The sequence below is a fragment of the Oncorhynchus nerka genome, linkage group LG3, assembly GCF_034236695.1.
Source record: "Oncorhynchus nerka isolate Pitt River linkage group LG3, Oner_Uvic_2.0, whole genome shotgun sequence".
Classification (NCBI taxonomy): Eukaryota; Metazoa; Chordata; class Actinopteri; order Salmoniformes; family Salmonidae; genus Oncorhynchus; species Oncorhynchus nerka.
This window is the reverse complement of record NC_088398.1, coordinates 9,973,368-9,997,198: the sequence shown is the minus strand read 5'-3', so window position 1 is coordinate 9,997,198 and position 23,831 is coordinate 9,973,368. Positions and strand designations below refer to the sequence as shown.

At 40.7% G+C, this 23,831-nt stretch overlaps 1 protein-coding gene across 2 annotated transcripts; it reads left to right on the top strand.

Annotated features, from left to right (window-relative positions):
- The first annotated feature begins 1,124 nt into the window (after positions 1-1,124).
- On the top strand, positions 1,125-13,455 carry LOC115101548 (zinc finger and BTB domain-containing protein 16-like). 2 transcript variants are annotated; one of them, XM_065008100.1, is made up of 6 exons: positions 1,125-1,296; positions 1,446-1,560; positions 6,446-7,659; positions 9,144-9,244; positions 11,116-11,289; positions 11,415-13,455. In XM_065008100.1, the coding sequence occupies exons 2-6, from the start codon at positions 1,486-1,488 to the stop codon at positions 11,642-11,644; spliced, it is 1,794 nt and encodes a 597-aa protein (XP_064864172.1). In that variant the 5' UTR covers positions 1,125-1,296; positions 1,446-1,485; the 3' UTR covers positions 11,645-13,455. The 2 variants fall into 2 exon arrangements, with proteins under 2 accessions (XP_064864172.1, XP_029476887.1); XM_029621027.2 differs by lacking the exon at positions 1,446-1,560.
- The last annotated feature ends 10,376 nt before the right edge of the window (positions 13,456-23,831 follow it).

The following is a 23,831-nucleotide window of genomic DNA, read 5'->3' as shown; positions in this document are numbered from 1 at the left end:
AAATATCCGGCATAGTCCAGAACGAATGATTGGTCAAGACTCTCCATACTACAGTATGTCTTCTCAACACAATGGAGGTTAATTTATAGGGCCAATGCAGATGTTTTTATATCAATATCAAATCCTTTCTGGGTAACAATTAAGTACCTTACTGTAATAGTTTTCAATTAAAATGGTCAAAAAGAATATACAAGATTTCTCAAACAAAATTTAGCTAAGACTGTCTGGGAGTGGTCTGAGTAGGGAGAGGAAAAATAGCTGTTATTGGCAGAGAAGTTTGGAACTCTCGTTGTGATTGATCTATTAAGTAATTTACCACCTGGTGATGTCACCAGCCAAGCCGAAACTCCACCCATGCAAAACCTGCCTTTTAGGTCCTGTGTAGATTGTATTTTCAACCAGCAAATATCAGGAAATAACACTGATCAAATTTATTCACACTTTTACAGTGTTAGTTTCATCAGCTATATAATATGATACAAAATATAGGAAAACTAAATTGTGACTGAAATGGTCCTTTAATCAACATAAATATATTTGAAAAACAGAGCCTTAAATTTCCACGCTTCACTACTGTATAACGTACTACTAAAGATGCTGCATGCATTGTAAAGAGTGCAAGGTCGGACCATTGACCCCACAGTAGAAGCCTACACGCCTATATCATTAATGATAATAGTTTTCACATTATCCATCTCACACGCACATGAAATGCTGCACCATCAGGCTAATGCATGTGCTATTTCAGGTAGACAGGTTGTAGTTGGGTTCTATGTTGTTACAGCATCTCCGGCCTCTCTGGCGTTCAACATCCTGTCAAAGCTAAACAAAGTGCAAATGGTTCTCTGAGCACTGTACTTCAGCCCATTACAACATTTTAGTAACCTGCGACTGTGATGTGGGTGGGAAAAAATGAATAAATGTTTGTGCCTTTTAGGATAAGATCAAAAATATGATTAAAGAGATTACTCTGGCATAACCTGTGCCTAGCTACATTTCAAACTGTCAGTCTCAGCCTAACACATTATTTTGAAATGAGATAATCAACCAAGATCAATAGTATAGCCAGTTCAACTCTGTATACTGTAGTAACCAATCATATCTCACGGGTGCTCCCATGACAGACCAATCAGGGCCAGATGAGGTTAAGAGGAGGGACTGAGAAGAGAGAAGAGGTAACCACCCTTTCCCTTACCTAAACGGACACCCAGCCAACCCTGTCATTCAACAGCCAGGCCACAATGCGTGTAGGGTCGACACTCTCCACAGTGGGTGGGTTGAGTCACTCGTGAACTGGTGAGTCTCTCCATCACACTGAACACCTCTGCTTTACTACACTTTCCGTCCCTGCATGGTCTCCCAAGCCAATTTTAAAAAAAATCTCTCTCTCTCTTTCTCTAACTCTTTCTCTTCACTATCTCCTCTCTGTTGATCCTGTCATCTAGCTGGTGTCTCTGTGGTTTTTAGCTTCAAAAGGTTCCTCACATGCAACTCCAGCCTTTACATGTGAATAGAGGAGAGGCCCTCTGGTTTTTCATGTGTTGTCAGCGGATGTTGAAGGTATGTCAGTGCACACTAGGTTTTCCCCTTAGCTTTATGGGCTATTGAGGACATGTAGATTTGCTTGTGGTAATATTGAGGCCTGCATACTGAGGGCCTAATGTCTGTCTGTAGCCCGCTACTGTATGTGTGATATTCAGTAATCATATCGCCATCAGTACCTGATTTCTGATGGTACTGTCCTGTATGCGTATAACCAGGGAAGATCTACTCATTCAACTTTGTGGATCGATTAGTTTGTATGGATGGTTGCATTGATGGTGGATCAAGCTGTTGTTAAAGGTTCTGCATGTAACATTTCTACCTGCAATAGTCCTAGATGTCAATAATAATAATAATGCATTTTACTTCTATAAACGCATGTCAGTATCAGTAAAGGAACATACAGTCGTGATTCAAATTATTGGCACCCTGATAAAGATTAGCAAAAAAGACTGAATAAAATAAATACAAGCTATGCTGCAAAGATTTTAAAATGTTAGTATTTTTACTAATACAATTGCTCAGAAAAATATATTTTGTTTAACAACTAATATTTTCTTTCTCAAAAAGATAGGGGTCATAATGATTGGCACCCCTGTTTTCAATACTCCGGTACCCTCCCTTTGTGAGGATAATGGCTCTGAGTGTTTTTCTCAAATGTTAGAAGAGATTGGAGAACACATTGGGAGGGATCTTAGACTACTCCTCCATACGGAATCTTTCCAGATAATTGACATCCTTTGTCTGTACTTATGGCCCTCTTCAATTCAAACCACAAGTCCGGAGACAGAGATGGTCATTGCAATATGTTGATTTTGTGGTCAATGAACCATTTCTATGTGGAATGTTATGTGTGCTTGGAGTTACCGTGCCATGGCCAGATGACATGAAAGTAGACGTGTCTGGCCACGCAAGAAGGATGTGATAAACAGAAAAGAACTGCATACCTACTGTAAAATATGGTGGTGGATCTTTAATGTTATGGGGCTATTTTGCTTCCACTGGTCCTGGGGCCCTTGTTAAGGTCAATGGCATCATGACATTTACCCAGTACCAGGACATTTTAGACTAAATCCAGGTTGCATCTGACAGGAGGTTGAAACCTGGCCAGAAGTGGATCTTCCAGCAAGACAATAACTCCCATCGCACATCAAATTCCACAAAGAAATCAGCATTTTTCAATGGCTCTCTCAGTCTCTGGACTTGAACCCCATTGAAAACCTGTGGTTTGAATTGAAGAGGGCACTCACTCCATTAGCACAGATGGAAGGATATCAATGATCTGGAAAGATTCTGTATGTAGGAGTTGTCTAAGATTCATCCCAATGTGTTCTCCAATCTCATAAAACATTTCAGAAAGAGGCTCAGTGCCGTTATCCTCACAAAGGCAGGGTGCACAAAGGGAGGGTGCTGGATTATTGAAAACCGAGGTGTCAATAATTGTGACCCCTATCTTTTTAAGAAGAAAAAAAGTATTGTTAAACAAAATCTCTTTCTGTGAGCAAAATTGTATTAGTAGAAAAAAATTGGATTTCCCCTTTTTTCAGCATACAATATAGCTTAGTATTTGTATTATGTATTTTATACAGTATTTTCTGCTCATCTTTATCAATAATTTCTGTCGTGACTTGATGTCCTACTGGTGGAAATAATATAATATAATTTTTTTAAATGCACTCATACAATTCTCTAATATACAGTGAATAGTCAAATTAATGTCAGTAAAGACGTTCTACAAATGTTCACCCTATAAAGTATTACTGTACCAATACAAATAGGGATGAAATGATGCTGGAATACATTGTACGATAACTGCTAATCTGCAGTTTCACTTACGCATGAACTTCATTGTCATTTTCGAGAAGGGTGTTCAATGTAATTTAATTCAATGAACTTAAAGCAGTTTCTTCTCAACAATAAGAAATTCAAACATGTGATTGTGGGATCCCTCATGTTGCATACAGAAAGTTTAGCAACAACATTTAAATCCGAATATGATGATTTCTATGATCTGTTGTGTCCCCACCACCAATAACCAGCGTTATTGAGCCTTGAATGATTGGCCTTTGTATGTTTGTGTCTTGGCAAGGATAATGTATTGCACATTTGTGGACAATGTGAATCCATCATCTGGTGCATAAATACGATATAGGGGGGTGGTATATGGTCAATATACCACAGCTAAGGGCTGTTCTTAGGCACGACGCAACACCGAGCCGTGGTATATGGCAACCCCCCGCACCTTTCTGATTCAGAGGTTGGGTTAAATGTGAAAGACACATTTCAGTTGAATGCATTCAGTTGTACAACTGACTAGGTATCCCCCTTTCTCTTTATTGGCCATACACCATAAACCCCTGAGGTGCCTTATTGCTATTATAAACTGGTTACAAACATAATTAGAACAGTCAAAATAAATGTTTTGTCATACCTGTGGTATACGGTCTCATATACCATGGCTTTCAGCCAATCAGCATTCAGGGCTCGAACTACCCAGTTTATAATATGATATAATCTATAATAATACAGAGGCCATTACAGAGGCATCATATAACAGTTGTCCATGGCCATCAGTATACTCTAGTTGTTAGTTTTAGTTTTTGTATTTTCACTCTGGGGTCTATAGACCCATTCAGCAAACAAATCACATTTTGTGTGTTTAGTAAGCAAATAAAGGAATGTATTACTTAAAATATTGAGTTCATACTTTTGAGAGTGGAACTGGCACTTTGTTTGACTATGTGTGTGTTGGAAAGAGATTAAGCATCCATTACAGTAACAATTATATTAAATTGCTGCCATTTCAGTACCGGTATGTCTACTTTCGATCTTATCGACTGTCGCCGTCGGCGGATAGAAATGGAGTTACTGTACTGAGCAGAGGTTACTGTGCCAAAGTGCTCCATGGGAAAGTTCTCTGGAGACAGGTCAGCTGGAGGAGCAGAATAGAGGATACACAACCACACATCACACACATAACTGACAACTTGGATTTTTTAAGGAAGGGGGTTTTAATGAGTTCAAAAATAAAGTAAGTTTTAACCTGTTTTGCGGTGGTTTAAGTAAAAATACCTTAAGGTACTACTTGAGGAGATTTTTTCAGTATCTGTACTTTACTATTTATATTTATTACTTTTACTTTTACTCCACTACATTCCTTAAGACAATATGTACATTTTACTCCCATACATTTTCTCTGACACAGAAAAGTACTCATTATATTTCGAATGCTCAGGCAGGACAGCTACAGTGGGGCAAAAAAGTATTTAGTCAGCCACCAATTGTGCAAGTTCTCCCACTTAAAAAGATGAGAGAGGCCTGTAATTTTCATCATAGGTACACTTCAACATTGTAGAATTTTTAATGAATTTATTTGCAAATTATGGTGGAAAATAAGTATATGTCATAGTTGAAGTGTACCTATGATGGAAATTACAGGCCTCTCTCATATTTTTACGTGGGAGAACTTGCACAATTGGTGGCTGACTAAATACTTTTTTGCCCACTGTATATGGTCCAATTCACGCATCTATTAATATAACATGTTGTCATCCCTACTGCCTCTGATCTGGCTGACTAAATGCAACTACTGCATTTGTAAATGATGTCTGCGTGTTGGAGAGTGCCGCTGGCTGTCCATAAATAAGAAAACCAAGAAATTCTTGCCACCTGGTTTGCTTTGTATAAGGAATTTGATGTAAAGCATTTTGTTGTACTTTTTACGTATAACAATTTAGTACTTTTTCCACCATTGTAATTAAGTACATTTAATACCAGATACTTTTAGACTTTTACTCAAGTAGTATTTTACTGGATGACTTTCACGTTTACTTTAGTCATATTCTATTAAGGTATCTTTACTTTTACCAAAGTATGACAATTGAGTACTTTTTCCACCACTGCTGTTTAGTAGGATTGTGCACAATATAGCACAGAACTGCGGTTAATCCACTTTTGTAAATTGACGTGACCCATTTCTTTTCGACTCAATCCTGTCATATCAAGACTCACTACTGCATGTTCCAATAGCACAATTTGATTTATACCTCATACAGCACACTGTTACAACTGTAGATGCCTATCTAAACCAAATTACAGTACACTATAGGTTGTTGTTGATCAAACAAACTTGCCGTCTGTCTGTGAAGCCTGTGTGTACTGGCATTAGTCATAGTGTCATATTCTGAGGAGGTTTGTGGCTTCTGAGCGTATAACTGAGAGATTCATTTCGAAGCTGACATGAAACATAACATTTCCACACGTCAACCAGACATACAGCCTCCGCCACTTATTTTTACTACAGAGGTCAGATATAAGATTTGCTAAAAACATCTGTGAAATATGCTGTACTTCATCAACCACAGAATTGAAATAGACATTTTAAGCCACAGATTGCCACACAAGGATTTCAGGGGAAATGGACTTAAAGATAATATCATAAATGGATATAATTTATTACGACATGTTCTTGAGATTAATTTCACTTCATGCTGCAGACTATCAATATTTATTGATATGTAACATGGTCGACATATCAATTGCTCCTGTAATGTTGAACTTTTTAAGTCATTCTTGCATTGTGTCAGTCCCTTTCGGGCTATGAATTTCCAAAACCCTAGTAACCAACAGCACGTTATCAACCGAACCTACGTCAGCAGGTGATATGATCTGCCCTCTGAGTTTCCATCCCCCTCTTCTCTCACCCCTGATAGCTTGAAAACATCCTAAACGTCTGGCATCGATGGAAAAACACTAAGAACCAGGCGTGGGATATAATCTATTTATCACAACCGCAATCTCTGCAATTTACCTATTTATACAAATACATTTTCCAACTTGCTATCTGCTATTTTTATTTCTCAGAAACATTACAAAAATGATCATGGTCTCCTTTTTCCTATAGGTTGAATGGCGTTGTCTCAAACAGTTTCCAAACCATCTCCTATCCACCTGCCCATCTTCTCTTCCCATCACTCCTCCCTTCCTCCTCCATACCTCTAAGATGATCCGAGTTCACAACACCCAGTACTCCCTCTTCCTGCGCCAGGCAGATGTCCTGCGTCGCTCGGGGACGCTGTGTGATGCTGTCATCTCAGTGGAGAGCCATGTGTTCAAGGCCCATCGGCTGGTGCTGGCCTGCGCTAGCAAAACCCTGGAGCATCAGCTCACCCTGCAGGCTGCATACTCAGACCAGCCTGATCGCCTCAACCAACCTCACCACTGTAGTCTGGAGCTCCTCTCTCCACACACCTTCCAGCAGGTCCTGGACTTTGCCTACACCGAGACCCTGGAGGTCCCTGTGGATGATCTGCCCCAGCTTCTGAGGGCCGCCAAGCTCCTGGAGATGCATTCCCTGGAGGAGCAGTGTCGCAGCCAGCTGAAGAGAAATCGGGGGTGCCTGAAGAGAGAGAGAAGAGAGTTGAGAGAAATAAGAGAAGTGAGAGGAACGAAAGAAACTGGAGAAATGACAGAAACAAGACTTCAGATAACAGAGGAGAGAGATGAGAAAGAATCCCTGAAAGGAAGTCCCATTCCAGAAGATGGGGATCCCCAGACAATTCCTTCCATTGATCTGGAGCCCCAGAGCAGCCCATTCACTGAGGATCCCACTCTTCCTGACACTAGGGATAACTCCTCTGGTTCATCACCACCACAGAGAAAAAGGCCAAAGCCACTCACACCCACACTAGTGGCCACCACACCGCCTCCATCCAGAGACAGTGTCATCGCCACCACTGCTGCCACCATCCAACCCCCTCCTCCTCCTCCTCCCCCAGCGTCGAGGGTCATGTGGCACCAAGTCAACACCCTGAGGAGGATGGCCTTGAACTATAACGACATCCTAGCAGCCAGTTCCTCTTCCCTTCACCCCTCACAGCACCTGGTGACATACCCCTTCCACCTCCCCTCTCTCCACATGTACCCCCTGCTAACGTCCTCATGCCCGCCCCAGGTCCACAGCGCCGTCCTGGGCTACCCGGGCATCCTGCATCCATACCACCACCCCCTGCTCTCTGGGTCTCGGGAGCTGGGAGACATCCTGAAGCAAGGTCTGCTGGGAAAAAGAGACTCGATGGATAAAGTGTTGATAGGTGGAGCACCAGGGGAAGGGCAAAGGTAAGACCTCTCTGGAGGGGTTTTATACTACAGACGTTTTGGTCTTCATTCTTCTCCTTCTTTCCCTGTTCTCATTTCTACAATATAGTTCAGAATCCCCCTAATTTGCTTACATTAAGTAGCACATATTGACACAGCTATCTGACTCATTGTCGTTTGGGTGGATCTGAGTGAAAATTCTTTCCTACAAGCAGAGTTTCCGCTGTCTCCAGTTAACCCTCTCCTGTCTGTCATATTCACATGATGTATATTATGGATGTAGATGGTCATTCATATTAGCTGTGTCCAAACCACAGAACAGCTGCTGAAGTCATGTTACGTGGTCTGTCCCTTGATGGTGGCATTACACACTGTCTCGTTTCTGGTTTTACAGTGAAGCTACTTCCTCTTTTCTAATGCAGAGACATGATGTACAGTATGGTGTAATTGAAAGGCTCTACAAAGCAGTTTTCTGCATAGTATCTAAAGGGGAGCCCCCTTAATTACTCTCCTCCCTTGCAAATATCAACCATGAAAGACATTCAGATCCACTACGGATCAGTTACAAGCTGTTTCAGTCCTGTTCTTAAACCATGTCTGCCTATTTTTTATTTATTTAACTTTTATTTAATCAGGGGAGTCCATTGAGTCCTGAGGACAACCAATTTAACACGAACATTCCAATAAAACAATATATATAAAGAAATGCAGTTCACAATTTGGTATAAGGTCCCCGTAATACACATTGCACACACACACACGCATAACATGATACATACTGCACTCCCTCAGATACCACCTTGACGCCCAGGTCAGAAATAACATGTGGCTCAGATCAGAGTACTACAAAGTACTACAGAATGAGTGTAAGCAGTCTTAAAACTGTGTTTATGTGATCCTGTTTCAGTGTTGAAACTATCGGTCGTCAACATCTTTCTGACTTCCTCCTCCCTCCCGTTGTTGATCTCTGAGGTTTATCTGATATCTGTGTCCATTTCATTTAGGTAGCGTAGGAAACCATCTAGCAGACTTTGTAGCAGATTTGTCACTTTTGTTTATTTGGGGGATTTTAGGGCCACAAAGAGCGTTACCACTCCTCCTTTAATCTCTGAAAAATCATTCACCTATGGTTTTTCAGTCGAGCTAACAAAGTGCGTCAGATGCTGTGGAAAGTCCCTTTTCTATGTGACACTAAACATATAGTATATTTGTAACGCCTGGCCTCTTCCTCAGAACCCCAGCCTACGACAGTTGGGTACTCACATTTGACATCAATAGACAGGTACATATAGCCTGGAGTTGGAGAGGCCGGGGAGAAGGACAGGATGTCTAAAGGTGGTGTGCAAATCAATCTGCTTTGGCATGACACTCATTGCAACACATCAACTGGGTTATCTAATAGTGGCTCGGTGACCACCATGCTCGCGTGTTTGCCTTACAACAGTTACGTTGACTCTTGTCCTTGAAATAAGGTTTTATTTTGAACCTGTCTTCTATGGGGCCAGATACTCCCAGGAGCGTCCAGGAAGAACCCAGGACTGTCAGCACTGCAGCAAGGTCCCCCTGGGCAGCTCATGGCTGCAGGCCTCAACCACCAACCCCTCAGGTACTGTAATGTCACAACATTCACTCAGTGCTTTTTCACTAGACCTCTAACTGGGGTACATTGCAAAAAGCATCATCTCAAATTTGAATATTGTATTGGAGCTGTACAGAACTAAGACGTGACTGTATTCTTAATATTCTAATGGATACATGGCAGTGACATTTCTAACAAAGTGTGACCCTTAACCTCTATCGTCACAGGGACAGAGCATATAGGAAACATGAGAGAGAGAGAGAGAGAGAGAGAGAGAGAGAGAGAGAGAGAGAGAGAGAGAGAGTGCCTGAGGGAGAATGAGAGAGAAAGAGAGTAAGAGAGTGAGAGAGAAAGAGTGGGGGAGAGAGAAAGAGTAAGAGAGAGTGAGAGCAAGAGCGTGTGAGAGAGAGAGAGAGAGAGAGAGAGATACAGAAAGACAGACAGAATGAGTGAGTGAGTTGTGGCTTTGTGCTGGCGGTGCAGCAGTGCGGTAAGCTGGCAGAACAAACAGTACGTTCTGCAATGTTCTGGTGGTTTTGATACAGTGCCAAAGGGAGAAAAAAAGCTTACATCTTTTTTTCACTCTATGTAGGGTGGTCAAATCAGCCTCACATCTTTACAGTCTGTGTTTGTGTGATGGGGTTAGCACTGTCACTCGCTCGTTACAGTACGACTGAGAGACGGTATTCATGTGACTCAAGATTATCTCCACTGATTGTCTCCACCAAATTGAATGGACAGCCAAGAGTAACACATTTAGTTGAATAATGAGTGTTTCACTGACTTCAACTGGTCACTTTTATCAGACTTGATCATTTTAGTCCCTATAAGTGAGATACTTATCAAGCTTAGACGTCAGAGGTTTGTGCGTTCTAAGTGAGAGGCCAAGGAAGATTTGGACAGGAAGCTAATTGAGAACAGGCTGAATTGTAGTGAGAGAGGAGTAAACACTTTATTGTGGTCTTGGTCCTTGCTCTCCCCCACGTCTCTCGCTCCCTCTCTCATCACCCCCCCAACCCCCAGCCCTATTCAGCATCCTGTATGTCTTCAACAGAGCCCCATAGTAACTGTGTAAAACAGTATCACTAACTGACACCAAAGGGCTAGAGAGCTGACAGCTCTACTTCAGAATCACACCTCGGTCAGATTATAGAGAAATGCAAAGGTACACAATGAGAGGAAACCAAGGTTCTTCTTGTCAATTTGAACCTCGTGAAAGGATGTGGTGTATTTATAGAACTATCTCTGGTAAAAGGAGGTCTTAGTTATCATTATCTAGGTGTGTGACAAATATAATTATGCTTCATAACAGTTGTATAATACCATTTCATACAATACCCCCTGTAATATAAAAAAAAAGTAATCTTTGAATTTATCTTCACAAATGATGACAACAAAAAATGTTGAGTGAAGAAGGTTGCTGCTATGACAACAGTGAGCCTTTACAGTCATGAGTGTGACCCCTGTCCTACAGAAAATCCATCTGCATGCAATGTGGCTGAGCTCACATCACCCTTTAGTGCTATTAGTAGGTCATCACTCTGGCCTGACACTATTGTTTAACCGGGTAATGGCCACCAATGATTGTGCTGATAAATATAGACGTGTGAGAAAACAATTAACCCATACGCTCAATTATACAGGCTGCAATGGGGAGCACAGGGGGAACGTCAGGGGAAGAAACACATTACAGAATAGAAATGGAGCTAAGCTAGGTTTATTAATACTGATGTTCATTGGACGGTTCTGTCTGTATACACAATGTACATTCATGTAAAGTTAACTATAACTAATTATAAGTTACTCATCACAAGATACTAAATGAAAAAAGGAATTTATATGACATGGAATGATTACAATTCTACCCCCACCCCCTCTTGTTGCTCTCTCCTCCCCAGGCTCAGATGAGACTTCTCTGGGGTGTAAGTACTGTGATCATAGCTTCAGGGTGGAGAGGTCACTGCCGTCCCACCGGCGAGATCAGGGAGGAGAGAAGCCCTACCAGTGTAAACGCTGCTCCAAGAGGTTCAGTCTCAAACACCAACTGGATACACACCATCGGGTACACACAGGTATTATATCCCCCTGTGTTTGTGTGTGTGTGTGTGTGGGGGGGGGGGTGTAGGCGTGGGTGTGTGTTTCAATTTGTCAGTCATTGTGTATGTGCTTGCCTGCTCACTCTCAATGTCAACCCCAGGAGAGAAGCCGTTTGAGTGCCGTCTGTGTGGCCAGCGGTCAAGGGACTACTCAGCCATGATCAAGCACCTGCGGACCCACGGCGGGGCCACACCCTACCAGTGTACTGTCTGCCTGGAGTTCTGTAGCAGCCTTGCTGCCATGCAGAAACACCTGAAGACCCACCCGCTGCAGGACTTCCCCCCAGACTGGACCATCAGCAGCACCTACCTGTACACATGCCATACCTGAGCTAGCTTGAAGGCAAATGTAATGTCAACAGAGAATCGTTTTACTGCCAAACATCTCAGGGAAACTAACTCATAGCATGTAATGTACATACATGGTAACAAGACACCAGTTACCGTAGCATTTATCCATGTACTCCAAAAGTGCATGGAGTACATCAATGCATATTTCCACCACTAGAAGGACACTGGGTCTCAGAAAAGAATGTAAAACATGTCTTCCATCAACAGCATTATCATTATCAAGCACAGTATTATTACCATTCTATCGTGGCTGTAGCTGAAGAGTCAGTCACTTCCAAGAGACAAGGAAAGGAAACATCAAGACTATTTAGAGGCAGCAAAAAATGTGTCCTTGTTTCATATGAATGTTTCCATCCATGTTTGGCCGTTATCTCTCTCAGGACGACTTGGAGCAATTGTTTTGTTCTCAAGTTCTTGATTTTCATTTAGCCATATGTGTTTAGTACATTTAGATCTTGTTCGATTCATATTTACAGTGCCTATAGAGTCTGCACCTCCTGGAATTGTGCATTACAAAGTGGGATAGAAAAATATTTTATAAATTTGTTAAAATCATTAATCTACCCAAAATACTCCCTAATATCAAAGTGAAAAGACAATTCTACACATTTTTACAAATGAATAACAATTAAATAACTAAAACATAGTAGCTGCAGAAGTAATAGCCTAAATGAAGTCAAATTTGTCTTAACAAATCACATAAGTTATATGGACTCCCTCTGTGTGAAATAATAGGGCTTGACATGATTTTTTGAACGACTACCCCTTGCTCTGTCCTCCATACATACAACATATGTAAGGTCCCTCAGCCAAGTATTGAATTTGAAGCACAGATTAAACTACAAAGACCAGGGAGATTTTTGAAAGCCTCATAAAGATGACCAGTGATTGGAAGATGGGTAACAATAACAAATCAGACATTGAATATATCTTTAAGCTTAAGGTCAGATGAATAATTATGCTGTGGATTACGTATTAAACCACCCAGACACATCAAAGATGCAGTCGTCCTTCTGAGCTGCAGGACGTTAAGGAAACTGCTTAGGGATGTTATTGTGAGGCCATTGGGGATTTTAAAACAACTACAGAGTTCAATGGCTGTGATGGGAGAAAACTGAGGATGGATCAACAACATTGTAGTGACTCCACAATAATGACCTAAATGACAGAGTGAAAAGAAGTATACAAATATACAAAAAATCCAAAAAGGCACTAAAGTAATACTGCAACAACAACTAAAACATGGCAAAGGAATACACTTTTTTGGCCTAAATGCAAAGCCTTATGTACTTATCTAATCAAGGTATATTAGTGTCTTCCACTTTGATATTACAGAGTATTTTGTGGAGGCCGTTGACCAAAAAATACAATTAAATCCATTTTCATCCCACTTTGTAACACAATATAATGTGAATTTGTAAGTCGCTCTGGATAAGAGCGTCTGCTAAATGACTTAAATGTAAATGTAAATGTAAAATAATGTGAATAAATCCAAGGGGTGTGTAGCCGTTCTATAGGCACTGTCTATTTGCTTTAGCCCGTTGCTATTTTAATGATAGTATTGATATAATAAATGTACTCATTTGGCAGATGGCCTGTTTTTGTATTGAATGTAGATCCTCACACAGTCACACCCAACAACAACCAAAAAACAGTAGCCTGTCAAACCTTTATGACGATTGATTTGTTTTGGCATTACATTACACAGCAGCTGGCATGCAGAGTCGATTTGTAATTATTATCTCTTCAGAGAATAAATGTTTTAAATAAATATTTATTTATTTTTGACAAGTTGTCTGTGTCAGTGTTCTACCATTTTACTTATAGTACTTTTTAGATACAACTATAATCTCATTATTAAACAATATCTAACATCTTATTCATCTGGTCCAAACAATCCTCGTAATTTATCTGAACTATTTACCTGAAAAGATATCTGAAAAGCAGTATTCACTAATGCAGCACTCAACAATCAATCAACGCGGTCAGTCTTAAATAAACAAATGTTCTACATTTAAAATTACAGTTGCTTATTATTTTAAATTACAATATCTTAGGCGAATATAATCAGTTAATGTGGAGGCCTGAGAGCATCTGATATTACAGAGTAGTGATCTGATCCTGACTCCCATCACACTGGTTCACTTCACCCGTTTCTCTTGGATGTTGTCTATAGTGAAGCCCCCACGGTGTGACGGCCGCTTCTCCTTCTCCTCCCTTTGCCCTCTTCTCCGTCTCTCTCTCTCGCCGCCCCGTCAACACAGTTCTCCGAGTCGTCGCTGGCCTTGGAGGGTGCGAAGAGCGTACACTCCACCAGGACGTTAAGCTGCTTGGTCTCGCGGGCGCTGCAGTGTGGTCGAGTGGAACCGACGCAGGTCCACCCGGAATGAGCCCTTCTCTAGGGTCATGCATGGCTCACATCGAGCCCCCCACTCTATCAATTCAATTTAAGGGCTTTATTGGCATGGGAAACATATGTTAACATTTGCATAGAGAGTGAAATATATAAACAAAAATCTATGTCTCTATGCAGGAGATATTCGCTGAGCACATCATACCTGGTAGAGGAATACAGTCAGTCAATCCAGTCACTGCATCTGGAAATGTTTAGCAAACAAGCTACTGAATAATTTCTGCTGCATAGCCCTCCAAGGCAATGCTTTGCAAATGATCTTAAAATAAAGTTATACATAATTTTAACTACATTTTTCCAATTACCCTATTCTGCCACAAGAGGACACTATGAGCCAAAACCTGCATATGTTACGGTTGTTCATAATAACCAGTCTCTTTGTAACCACTGCTCCTTAAATTCTACTGTATGTTCTAAACCGCGCTCCCTTTCCGACGCATAGAGCAAAAACCTGAAATTATTAATTGCCCATCTGATTGACCTAATTAAATTAGACACGCATGGTAAATTGTTGTATGGTTACTTCGTGAATATTTACTCATCATAGCCATAAACGGTGAGGAATGTATTATAAAATGGTTATCATAACAATTGCAGAATAAATAATACACAATACATATCATAATATGACAAATGTATTATGTTTATAAATGAAATATTGTCTACTCGAGAAAATGTTAAATTACAGACGTAGCCTACAAATGGCAATGGAAAAGGTGAACCTCTGTTCTACTGTTAAACTGTGCTTCGGAATGGATCGCATAGAGCAACATACTTCAACTAGCTTATCTATTTACTACTGTGAAGTGGATACAATTAAATAAGAGATGAAGCCTATCCTTACTTGTTGTAGGCTTATAAAGTTTTCAGGCAGAACATTTGAGGAATTTATTCTGCAACATCATGGAAATCAAATAATAGGCAATATATGCCCATTTCTAATTATTTTAGAATGGAAAGATAAAATACATAGAATTTCGCTGTTCTCACGAACGGCAGATGATTTCATCTTGTTATTAAAGCGTATTTAGCTTCATGTTCTTTTTAGGAATAAGAGCGTCATTATATTTTCCCCATTTCACAAGGCTCGGCTATTGCATTTGGCTTCTTGCAATGCAATACTTCAACCACTAGAAACTGCTTACACATGGTCTAAAGTTTGCGATAAGCACATTCTCACATCAAGTTGAGTTTTTATAAATGGCAACTTTTGCGTGAAAACTGTTGCATGGCATATTTTGTGGCATATTTTGTGCATATGCAATGTTTATAAATGAGGCCCCTGGTCACTTCAACACTGTGTTAAGGACAATACTCCCACAGTGCTCACTCAACACATCAGCCACAATTAAAAGGGAAAGACACCCATATCTCTGTTGCCTGCAGTTATGCCAAATGTCTCCATTTTTTTATTGGTTGCATTTTGGGCATTTCCTGATCCAGAGACTCTCTTTGGAAGGCTTCTACCTAAAAATAAAACCTGCCTGAATAATTTATAAATCTTGGTGTGTGTTTAGTCACTGCCACTTGCATAGTCAGGGACATCACATGAAGTACTTTCCTACAAACATGTTCCTAGACTACTCCCTAGTCTAACTGGCAGCAACCCACCAATCAAGAACCATATAAAACTATGTGCAACAGAACCACTGCTGAGATCAGATATACAGTCTGGAGTTGTGAACAGTGTTTACAGCAGTAGAAGGATTTAGTAGACAGATAAAGACAGAGTAGGGTGGGGGAGAGATTTTGGCTCTTAACCTGTCCACTCAAACAGGGCCTGTTGCTCTAAGCCCCTTCATCCTCTGTCTCAGCAGAATTGTGATGGTGTCCCAACCTAGCACCACACTGACTGGGACAATAATAATATAACGTTTTTTTTTTTTTATCCAGAGAGCAACTTACTGTTAACACACATATGAGGTGAATGCAGGATTTGAACCCACAGTCATGCTATAGTGTCCGCACCTATGTGTCCATGCTCCGACTTATCTTCTCTAAACCAGTGCACATAAAAACACATGGAAAAACAATGGAGTCCACCTGGAAAGCATCTTGTCTTTATTTGGTGACACGAAATACCTCACTGGGGGGGATTAATGAGGTTGTTCTTCCAAAGATTATTTAACTCCTTCAGCACAAGGAAACACAAACAACATTTGGGAATTACATTTACATTACATTTAAGTCATTTAGCAGACGCTCTTATCCAGAGCGACTTACAAATTGGTGCGTTCACCTTAAGACATCCAGTGGAACAGCCACTTTACAATAGTGCATCTAAATATTTTAAGGGGGGGGGGGTGAGAAGGATTACTTTATCCTATCCTAGGTATTCCTGAAAGAGGTGGGGTTTCAGGTGTCTCCGGAAGGTGGTGATTGACTCCGCTGTCCTGGCGTCGTGAGGGAGTTTGTTCCACCATTGGGGGCCAGAGCAGCGAACAGTTTTGACTGGGCTGCGCAGGAACTGTACTACCTCAGTGGTAGGGAGGCGAGCAGGCCAGAGGTGGATGAACGCAGTGCCCTTGTTTGGGTGTAGGGCCTGATCAGAGCCTGGAGGTACTGAGGTGCCGTTCCCCTCACAGCTCCGTAGGCAAGCACCATGGTCTTGTAGGGAATACACTACAAAATTTGAACAAAAAAATGTAATGTAATCTGTTAAGAAATACATATTATATATGAATTTGCCTAGTAAAATGGTAAAAGGTAGCCAGGTCGGCCTACACTCCATCCCTACAGTCTAGGCATCGACCATTGGTCAATGCGTATGTCTGTCTGTCGAAGAAAAAAATACTTGCTTATAATATCCTTTAGTCTGGTTACACACATTTAGCTTTAAAACAGTGGCTGTCTGTGACGTTTATACAATTATATTTTTTTATGAACATGGCCTTATTTCTACTAAAGCATATTGGATAACAGTCATTCATATTCCATTCACCCAGTTCAATGTAACATCGATAGGTTAAGGCTAGTGCATGATACTCAAATTGATTCCATACCCATAATGAGGTTGATACAACCTAGCCTATGAATGAAAGTTTACAACATACAGTAGGTGCACAGGTCAAGAGAAATCTGAGTAATCAAGGTGACAGACATTAACACATTCAATACCGCTTTGCACACTATTGCCTGTATCTAGCTGATCTAGGGTGTAATCATTAGTTCAACAGTTGCAAACGAGAGTTTATTGGACAAATTCAGGTATGTTCATACCAATTTCATTCTGTTTGCTTCCGTTTAAGAAATGTTTTTCAACAGAATTAGTGGAATTTATACACCCCTGATCACACGCAAATACAGTTCACTTTCATAGCAGCCACATACAAACAGCATGATCTCTTTGTTGTATAATTCCTTCTTGCATCTACGTGCTCTCCTCCTCTCACCTTTTTCCCTTCGCTTATGGACTTCAGTCCACAACACCATCAGCTTTCTCTGACCTAATGAAAAAACTTTCCAAGCCAAACCTTCATAACATAACTGTTAAAACTTCTTAGGGTTAGCCCCCTTTTTTCATTTTTCACCTAAAATGACATACCCAAATCTAACTGCCTGTAGCTCAGGCCCTAAAGCAAGGAAATGCATATTATTGGTACCATTTGAAAGGAAACAATTTGACGTTTGTGGAAATGTGAATTGAATGTAGGAGAATTTAACACAATAGATCTGGTAGAAGAAAAAAACAACCGTTTACCACCATATTTGAAATTCAACAGAAAGGTCCCAAATCTAGCCATCTCTATGGTTGTAAATCCGATGGTGTCCTAGAGAGGGCAGCAGTGTATGTGCAAAGACTCAGATAACTTGAAGTATGAGCAAGCTACATGACATTTAGTGTGAAGTCACCCAGCAACATTTGGGCAAATCGTGAAGGACACATTTACATGACATTTTTCTGCAAGAATATCGTCAAATCTGTATACTTGCACTTTGATTTAGCTTTTCCAGTATTAGTAGCCATATTGTAAGTTCAACATTTGTAAAACACCCAGGTTTCATAACTCTCCATATTCTTGCAATTTTGTCCAAAGGAAAAGGCTTGCTGTCGCACAAGGTTAGCAGAATAATTGTGCGACAGATATAGGGTTATCGCATACTCCTGTAAAGCCCAGCTCATTGGCTATCTACAGTTGAAGTCGGAAGTTTACATACACTTAGGTTGGACACATTAAAACTCGTTTTTCAACCACTTCACAAATATCTTGTTAACTAACTATAGCTTTGGCAAGTCGGTTAGGACATATACTTTGTGCATGACACAATTCATTTTTACAACAATTATCTACAGACAGATTACTTCACTTTTAACTCACTGTATCACAATTCCAGTGAGTCAGAAGTTTACATACACTAAGTTTAAACAGCTTTAAACAGCTTGGAAAATTCCAGAAAATGATGTCATGGCTTTAGAAACTAGGCTAATTTACATAATTTGAGTCAATTGGAGGTGTACCTGTGGATGTATTTCAAGGCCTACCTTCAAACACAGTGCCTCTTTGCTTGAAATCAAGGGAAAATCAAAAGAAATCAGCCAAAACCTCAGATTGTAGACTTCTACAAGTCTGGTTCATCCTTGGGAGCAATTTCCAAATGCCTGAAGGTACCACGTTCATCTGTACAAACAATAGTACGCAAGTATAAACACCATGGGACCACGCAGCTGTCATACCGCTCAGGAAGGAGATGCATTCTGTCTCCTAGAGATGAATGTACTTTGGTGCGAAAAGTGCAAATCAATTCCAGAACAACAGCAAAGGACCTTGTGAAGATGCTGGAGGAAACAGGTACAAAAGTATCTATAACCACAGTAAAACGAGTCCTATATCGACATAACCTAAAAGGCCGCTCAACAAGGAAAAAGTCACTCTAAAACCGCCATAAAAAATTCAGACTACAGTTTGCAACTGCACATGGGGACAAAGATCGTACTTTTTGGAGAAATGTCCTCTGGTCTGAATAAACAAAAATAGAACTGTTTGGCCATAATGACCATTGTTATGTTTGGAGGGAAAAGGGGTGGCTGGCAAGCCGAAGAACACCATCCCAACCATGAAGCACAGGGGTGGCAGCATCATGTTGTGGGGGTGGTATGCTGCAGGAGGGACTGGTGCACTTCACAAAATAGATGGCATCATGGGGTGGGGAAATTATGTGGATATATTGAAGCAACATCTCAATACATCAGTCAGGAAGTTAAAGCTTGGTCGCAAATGGGTCTTCCAAGTGGACAATGACCACAAGCATACTTCCAAAGTTGTGGGAAAATGGCTTAAGGACAACAAAGTCAAGTTATTGGAGTGGCCATCACAAAGCCCTGACCTCAATCCTATAGAAAATGTGTGGGCAGAACTGAAAAAGCGTGTGCAAGCAAGGAGGCCTACCAACCTGACTCAGTTACACCAGCTCTGTCAGGAGGAATGGGCCAAAATCCACTCAACTTATTGTGGGAAACTTGTGATAGGCTACCCAAATCGTTTGACCTAAGTTTAAATTGTTTAAGGCAATGCTACCAAACACTAATTGAGTGTATGTAAACTTCTGACCCACTGGGAATGTGATGAAAGAAATAAAAGCTGAAATAAATAATTCTCTCTACTATTTCACATTCTCAAAATAAAGTGGTGATCCTAACTGACCTAAGAAAGGTAATTTTTACTCTGATTAAATGTCAGGAATTGTGAAAAGCTGAGTTTAAATGTACTTGGCTAAGGTGTATGTAAACTTCCAACATAAACTGTAGCTAGCTTTGTTTGACAAAGTTACAGTCAATCAAGTGTAGACTGCCCGTGTCATCGGCACGCCATTAAGGCGTCGCTCTCTGACCAATTTTGGTGTCTTGTAGGATATACTACACTCCTAATGATATAGTGAAGTATGGTTCTGTTCTAGGATCTCTAAGGAATAAATACGAACATAATTTGACTGGTTGAAACAACGTTTAGGGTTAGATTTTCCTAGATTCCTTTCTTTGCAAGTTTTATTTTATTTTTTATTTCACCTTTATTTAAGGTAGGCTAGTTGAGAACAAGTTCTCAATTACAACTGCAACCTGGCCAAGATAAAACAAAGCAGTGTGACAGACAACAACAGAGTTACACATGGAGTAAACAATTTACGAGCCAATAACACAATAAACAAGTCAATGATGCAGTAGAAAAAAAGAAAGTCTATATACAGTGTGTGCAAAAGGCATGAGGAGGTAGGCAATAAATAGGCCATAGGAGCAAATAATTACAATTTAGCAGATTAACACTGGAGTGATAAATTAGCAGATGATGATGTGCAAGTAGAGATACTGGTGTGCAAAAGTAAATAAAATAAAAACAATATGGGGATGAGGTAGGTACATTGGGTGGGCTATTTACAGATGGACTATGTAGAGCTGCAGCGATCGGTTAGCTGCTCAGATAGCTGATGTTTAAAGTTGGTGAGGGAAATAAAAGTCTCCAACTTCAGCGATTTTTGCAATTCGTTCCAGTCACTGGCAGCAGAGAACTGGAAGGAAAGGCGGCCAAATGAGGTGTTGGCTTTGGGGATGATCAGTGAGATATACCTGCTGGAACGTGTGCTACGGGTGGGTGTTGTTATCGTGACCAGTGAACTGAGATAAGGCGGAGCTTTACCTAGCATAGACTTATAGATGACCTGGAGCCAGTGAGTCTGGTGATGAATATGTAGCGAGGGCCAGCCGACTAGAACATACAGGTCGCAGTGGTGGGTGGTATAAGGTGATTTGGTAACAAAACGGATGGCACTGTGATAGACTGCGTCCAGTTTGCTGAGTAGAGTATTGGAGGCTATTTTGTAGATGATATCGCCAAAGTCGAGGATCGGTAGGATAGTCAGTTTTACGAGGGTAAGTTTGGCGGCGTGAGTGAAGGAGGCTTTGTTGCGAAATAGAAAGCTGATTCTAGATAGATGTTTAATATGAGTCTGGAAGGACTGGAGTCTGGAAGGAGAGTTTACAGTCTAACCAGACACCTAGGTTACTGTGTAACTCTATGGAAGGAAGTGAGACCCACAAGCCTACTAGGTTTTGTATTGAAGTCAATGTGCCCAGAGGATGGAAACTAAATTTGCCCTGGCTACACCATGGTGCTACACCAGAGGGTGCTGTTGAGGCTACTGTTTTTATTTTTATGAAATTCACTGAAGAGGATGGTCCTCCACTTCCTCCTCTGAGGATCCTCAACTGCCTTTAACTAATGAATAAGATGACAAATAACTTAGACTGCATTTACACAGGCAGCCCAATTCTGATCTTTTTTATTTTTTATTAATTGGTCTTAATTGGCTCAGCTGTTTTGCCCATAATTGAGCAAAAGATCAGATTTGGGCTGCTTGAGTATGTATCTCATATCTAATAAATAAGCAGAGGCCTAATGTAGTTGAGCTCTATCTACTGCCACGTAGCCACCTCCCACAAGCCAACCCTCCTACCCTTTTCCAGGGCTGGCAGCAGAACGAATCAGTTGGACGGGCCTTTGATTTCCATACAGGGACACGTTTTTTTCAGTGGACCTCCTGCAAAGAAAATCTAAAAACCTATTTTTGCTTTTTCTTTATGGGGTATTGTGTGTTGATTGATGGGGGGGAGAAATGATTCAACCCATTTTAGAATAAGGCTGTAATGGAACAAAATGTGGAAAAAGTCAAGGGGTCTGAATACTTTCCGAATGCACTGTGGTGTACCTGGTGAGTTAAGACAATAAGAAATAAGCCATTGCCAAATGGGCACTTTCCTTCATATGAATGCATTCTGGAGAGAGAAGCACCATATCTTCGCCACACAACCCTCTCCTTCTTCTTGTTGCAACATTTTAAATTACACTCAAGGCACATTATGTTCAGAAGTTTTAGACACTTTTCACTGACAGTTGTAACTCAATCAGCTAGACCTACTGCCACACATGCACTACCCAAATTGGGGCTTTCCAAACACACTTGTGATATGAAGCAATCCACAGATAAAAAATAAACAAATGATCCTCCGTGGCAATGTCATGCTCTCTGGTGAAGTATTTTAATGATATTATTTAGACAGGAGTATTATATAATTTTGGTGTAACATCAATTTACTTTAGGGCAATCAAGCATCCTAACAGTGCACTTTTCACCCACCAACTTTCCTTTACAATTTGCAAGGTGCTGAAACCAGAGATCTGTATATAATGATGAGATGTTCATGTCTCCACCCTTAAAATGGGAGTCTTTGTTCCAAAGGCGGGAAAGCAGGCGACAAGTTTAGGTCTGCATATTATTCCCATAGAAACTAATTGGGCTTATTCTGGACAGATTTTGGTGAGAGTGAGCACTCTTGCTTCATCTGTGCTGAAACGATATCAAAGAAAGCACAAACACAAACAGACCCCACAGACCCCCAGGACAGCAACACAATTAGACACAACCAAATCATGAAAAAACAAAAATATAATTACTTGACACATTGGAAATAATTTTTTAAAAACGGAGCAAACTAGAACGTTATTTGGCCCTAAATAGAGAGTATACAGTGGCAGAATATCTGACCATTGTGACTGACCCAAACTTAAGGAAAGCTTTGACAATGTACAGAAAACAGGCTATGTGCACACAAAATGAGGTGGAAACTGAGCTGCACTTCCTAATCTCCTGCCAAATGTATGACCATATTAGAGAGACATATTTCCCTCAGATTACAATGATCCAAAGAATTAAAAAACAAACCCAATTTTGATAAACTCCCATATCTATTGGGTGAAATTACCACAGTGTGCCATCACAGCAGCAAGATGTGTGACCTGTTGCCACAAGAAAAGGGAAACCAGTGAAGAACAAACACCATCGTAAATACAAGCCATATTTATGTTTTTTTTATTTTCCCTTTTGTAATTTAACTAATTTGCACATCGTTAGCACACTGTATATAGACACAATGTGACATTTGAAATGTCTTTATTCTTTTGGAACTTCTCTTGTTTATTATCTACTTCACTTGCTTTGGCAATGTTAACATGTTTCCAATGCCAATAAAGCCCTTAAAGCCTGAATAAAATGTAAAGCATCCGAGCGAGAGAAACACCGCCCTCTATATGTAGCCCATATAGGCCTATCTGATGCTGTCTGGACAGAAATAGGATGACATGCCATACACTTTCGGTCCAGACAGAATCCGATACAAGGTCGAAACATACTGAGCAGTGTTGCCAACTTATCGACTCGGTCGCTATATTTAACGAGTATTCAGACCCCTCTAGCAACACATTTTCAAAAAAGCGACTAGGGACAAATCTAGCGACTTTGGAGAATTGGAGACTTTTGGAGACTCTGATGTGAAAGCAGGTATCGTTCTTACTCTTCTCAAAGAGCAGCGGGTGCAGCAGCGGGTGCAGCAGCGGGTCCCACCCCCATCCCAAAGCACTGACAGGCGGCCCAGTTCTCGCGCAGTAGTCCCTCCCAGCTGCAGTCAGAGCAGGAGGTGTTCACCCCTCCGAGTCCAGACTGCAAATGAATAGCACATGCGGGAAGCCGCCGCTGGCTGATCCCGTCCTGGCATACATTCAGGGAGGGAATATAAAAAAAAAAAAAAAAAAAAAATAAAATAAGTAACTCGGTCAGAGTGTCTCTTTTGCAGGTCCCAAGCCCAGATAAAGGACGAGGGTTGGAATTGTGACATAATTTTTTTTTAAAGAATCGAAAGAAGAAAGTTCATTTGTAGATCAAAACATATTTAGGGTGTTTTTTACTCACTTTTTGTCTCTCCCCACGA

Bases quoted from the DNA above. Each gene is read 5' to 3' on its own strand.
- LOC115101548 (XM_065008100.1), top strand. From the start codon at position 1,486: ATGCAACTCCAGCCTTTACATGTGAATAGAGGAGAGGCCCTCTGGTTT. The intron at 9,245-11,115 runs GTACTGTAATGT...TCTCCTCCCCAG, and splicing joins CTCAACCACCAACCCCTCAG to GCTCAGATGAGACTTCTCTG. The intron at 11,290-11,414 runs GTATTATATCCC...TGTCAACCCCAG, and splicing joins ACACCATCGGGTACACACAG to GAGAGAAGCCGTTTGAGTGC.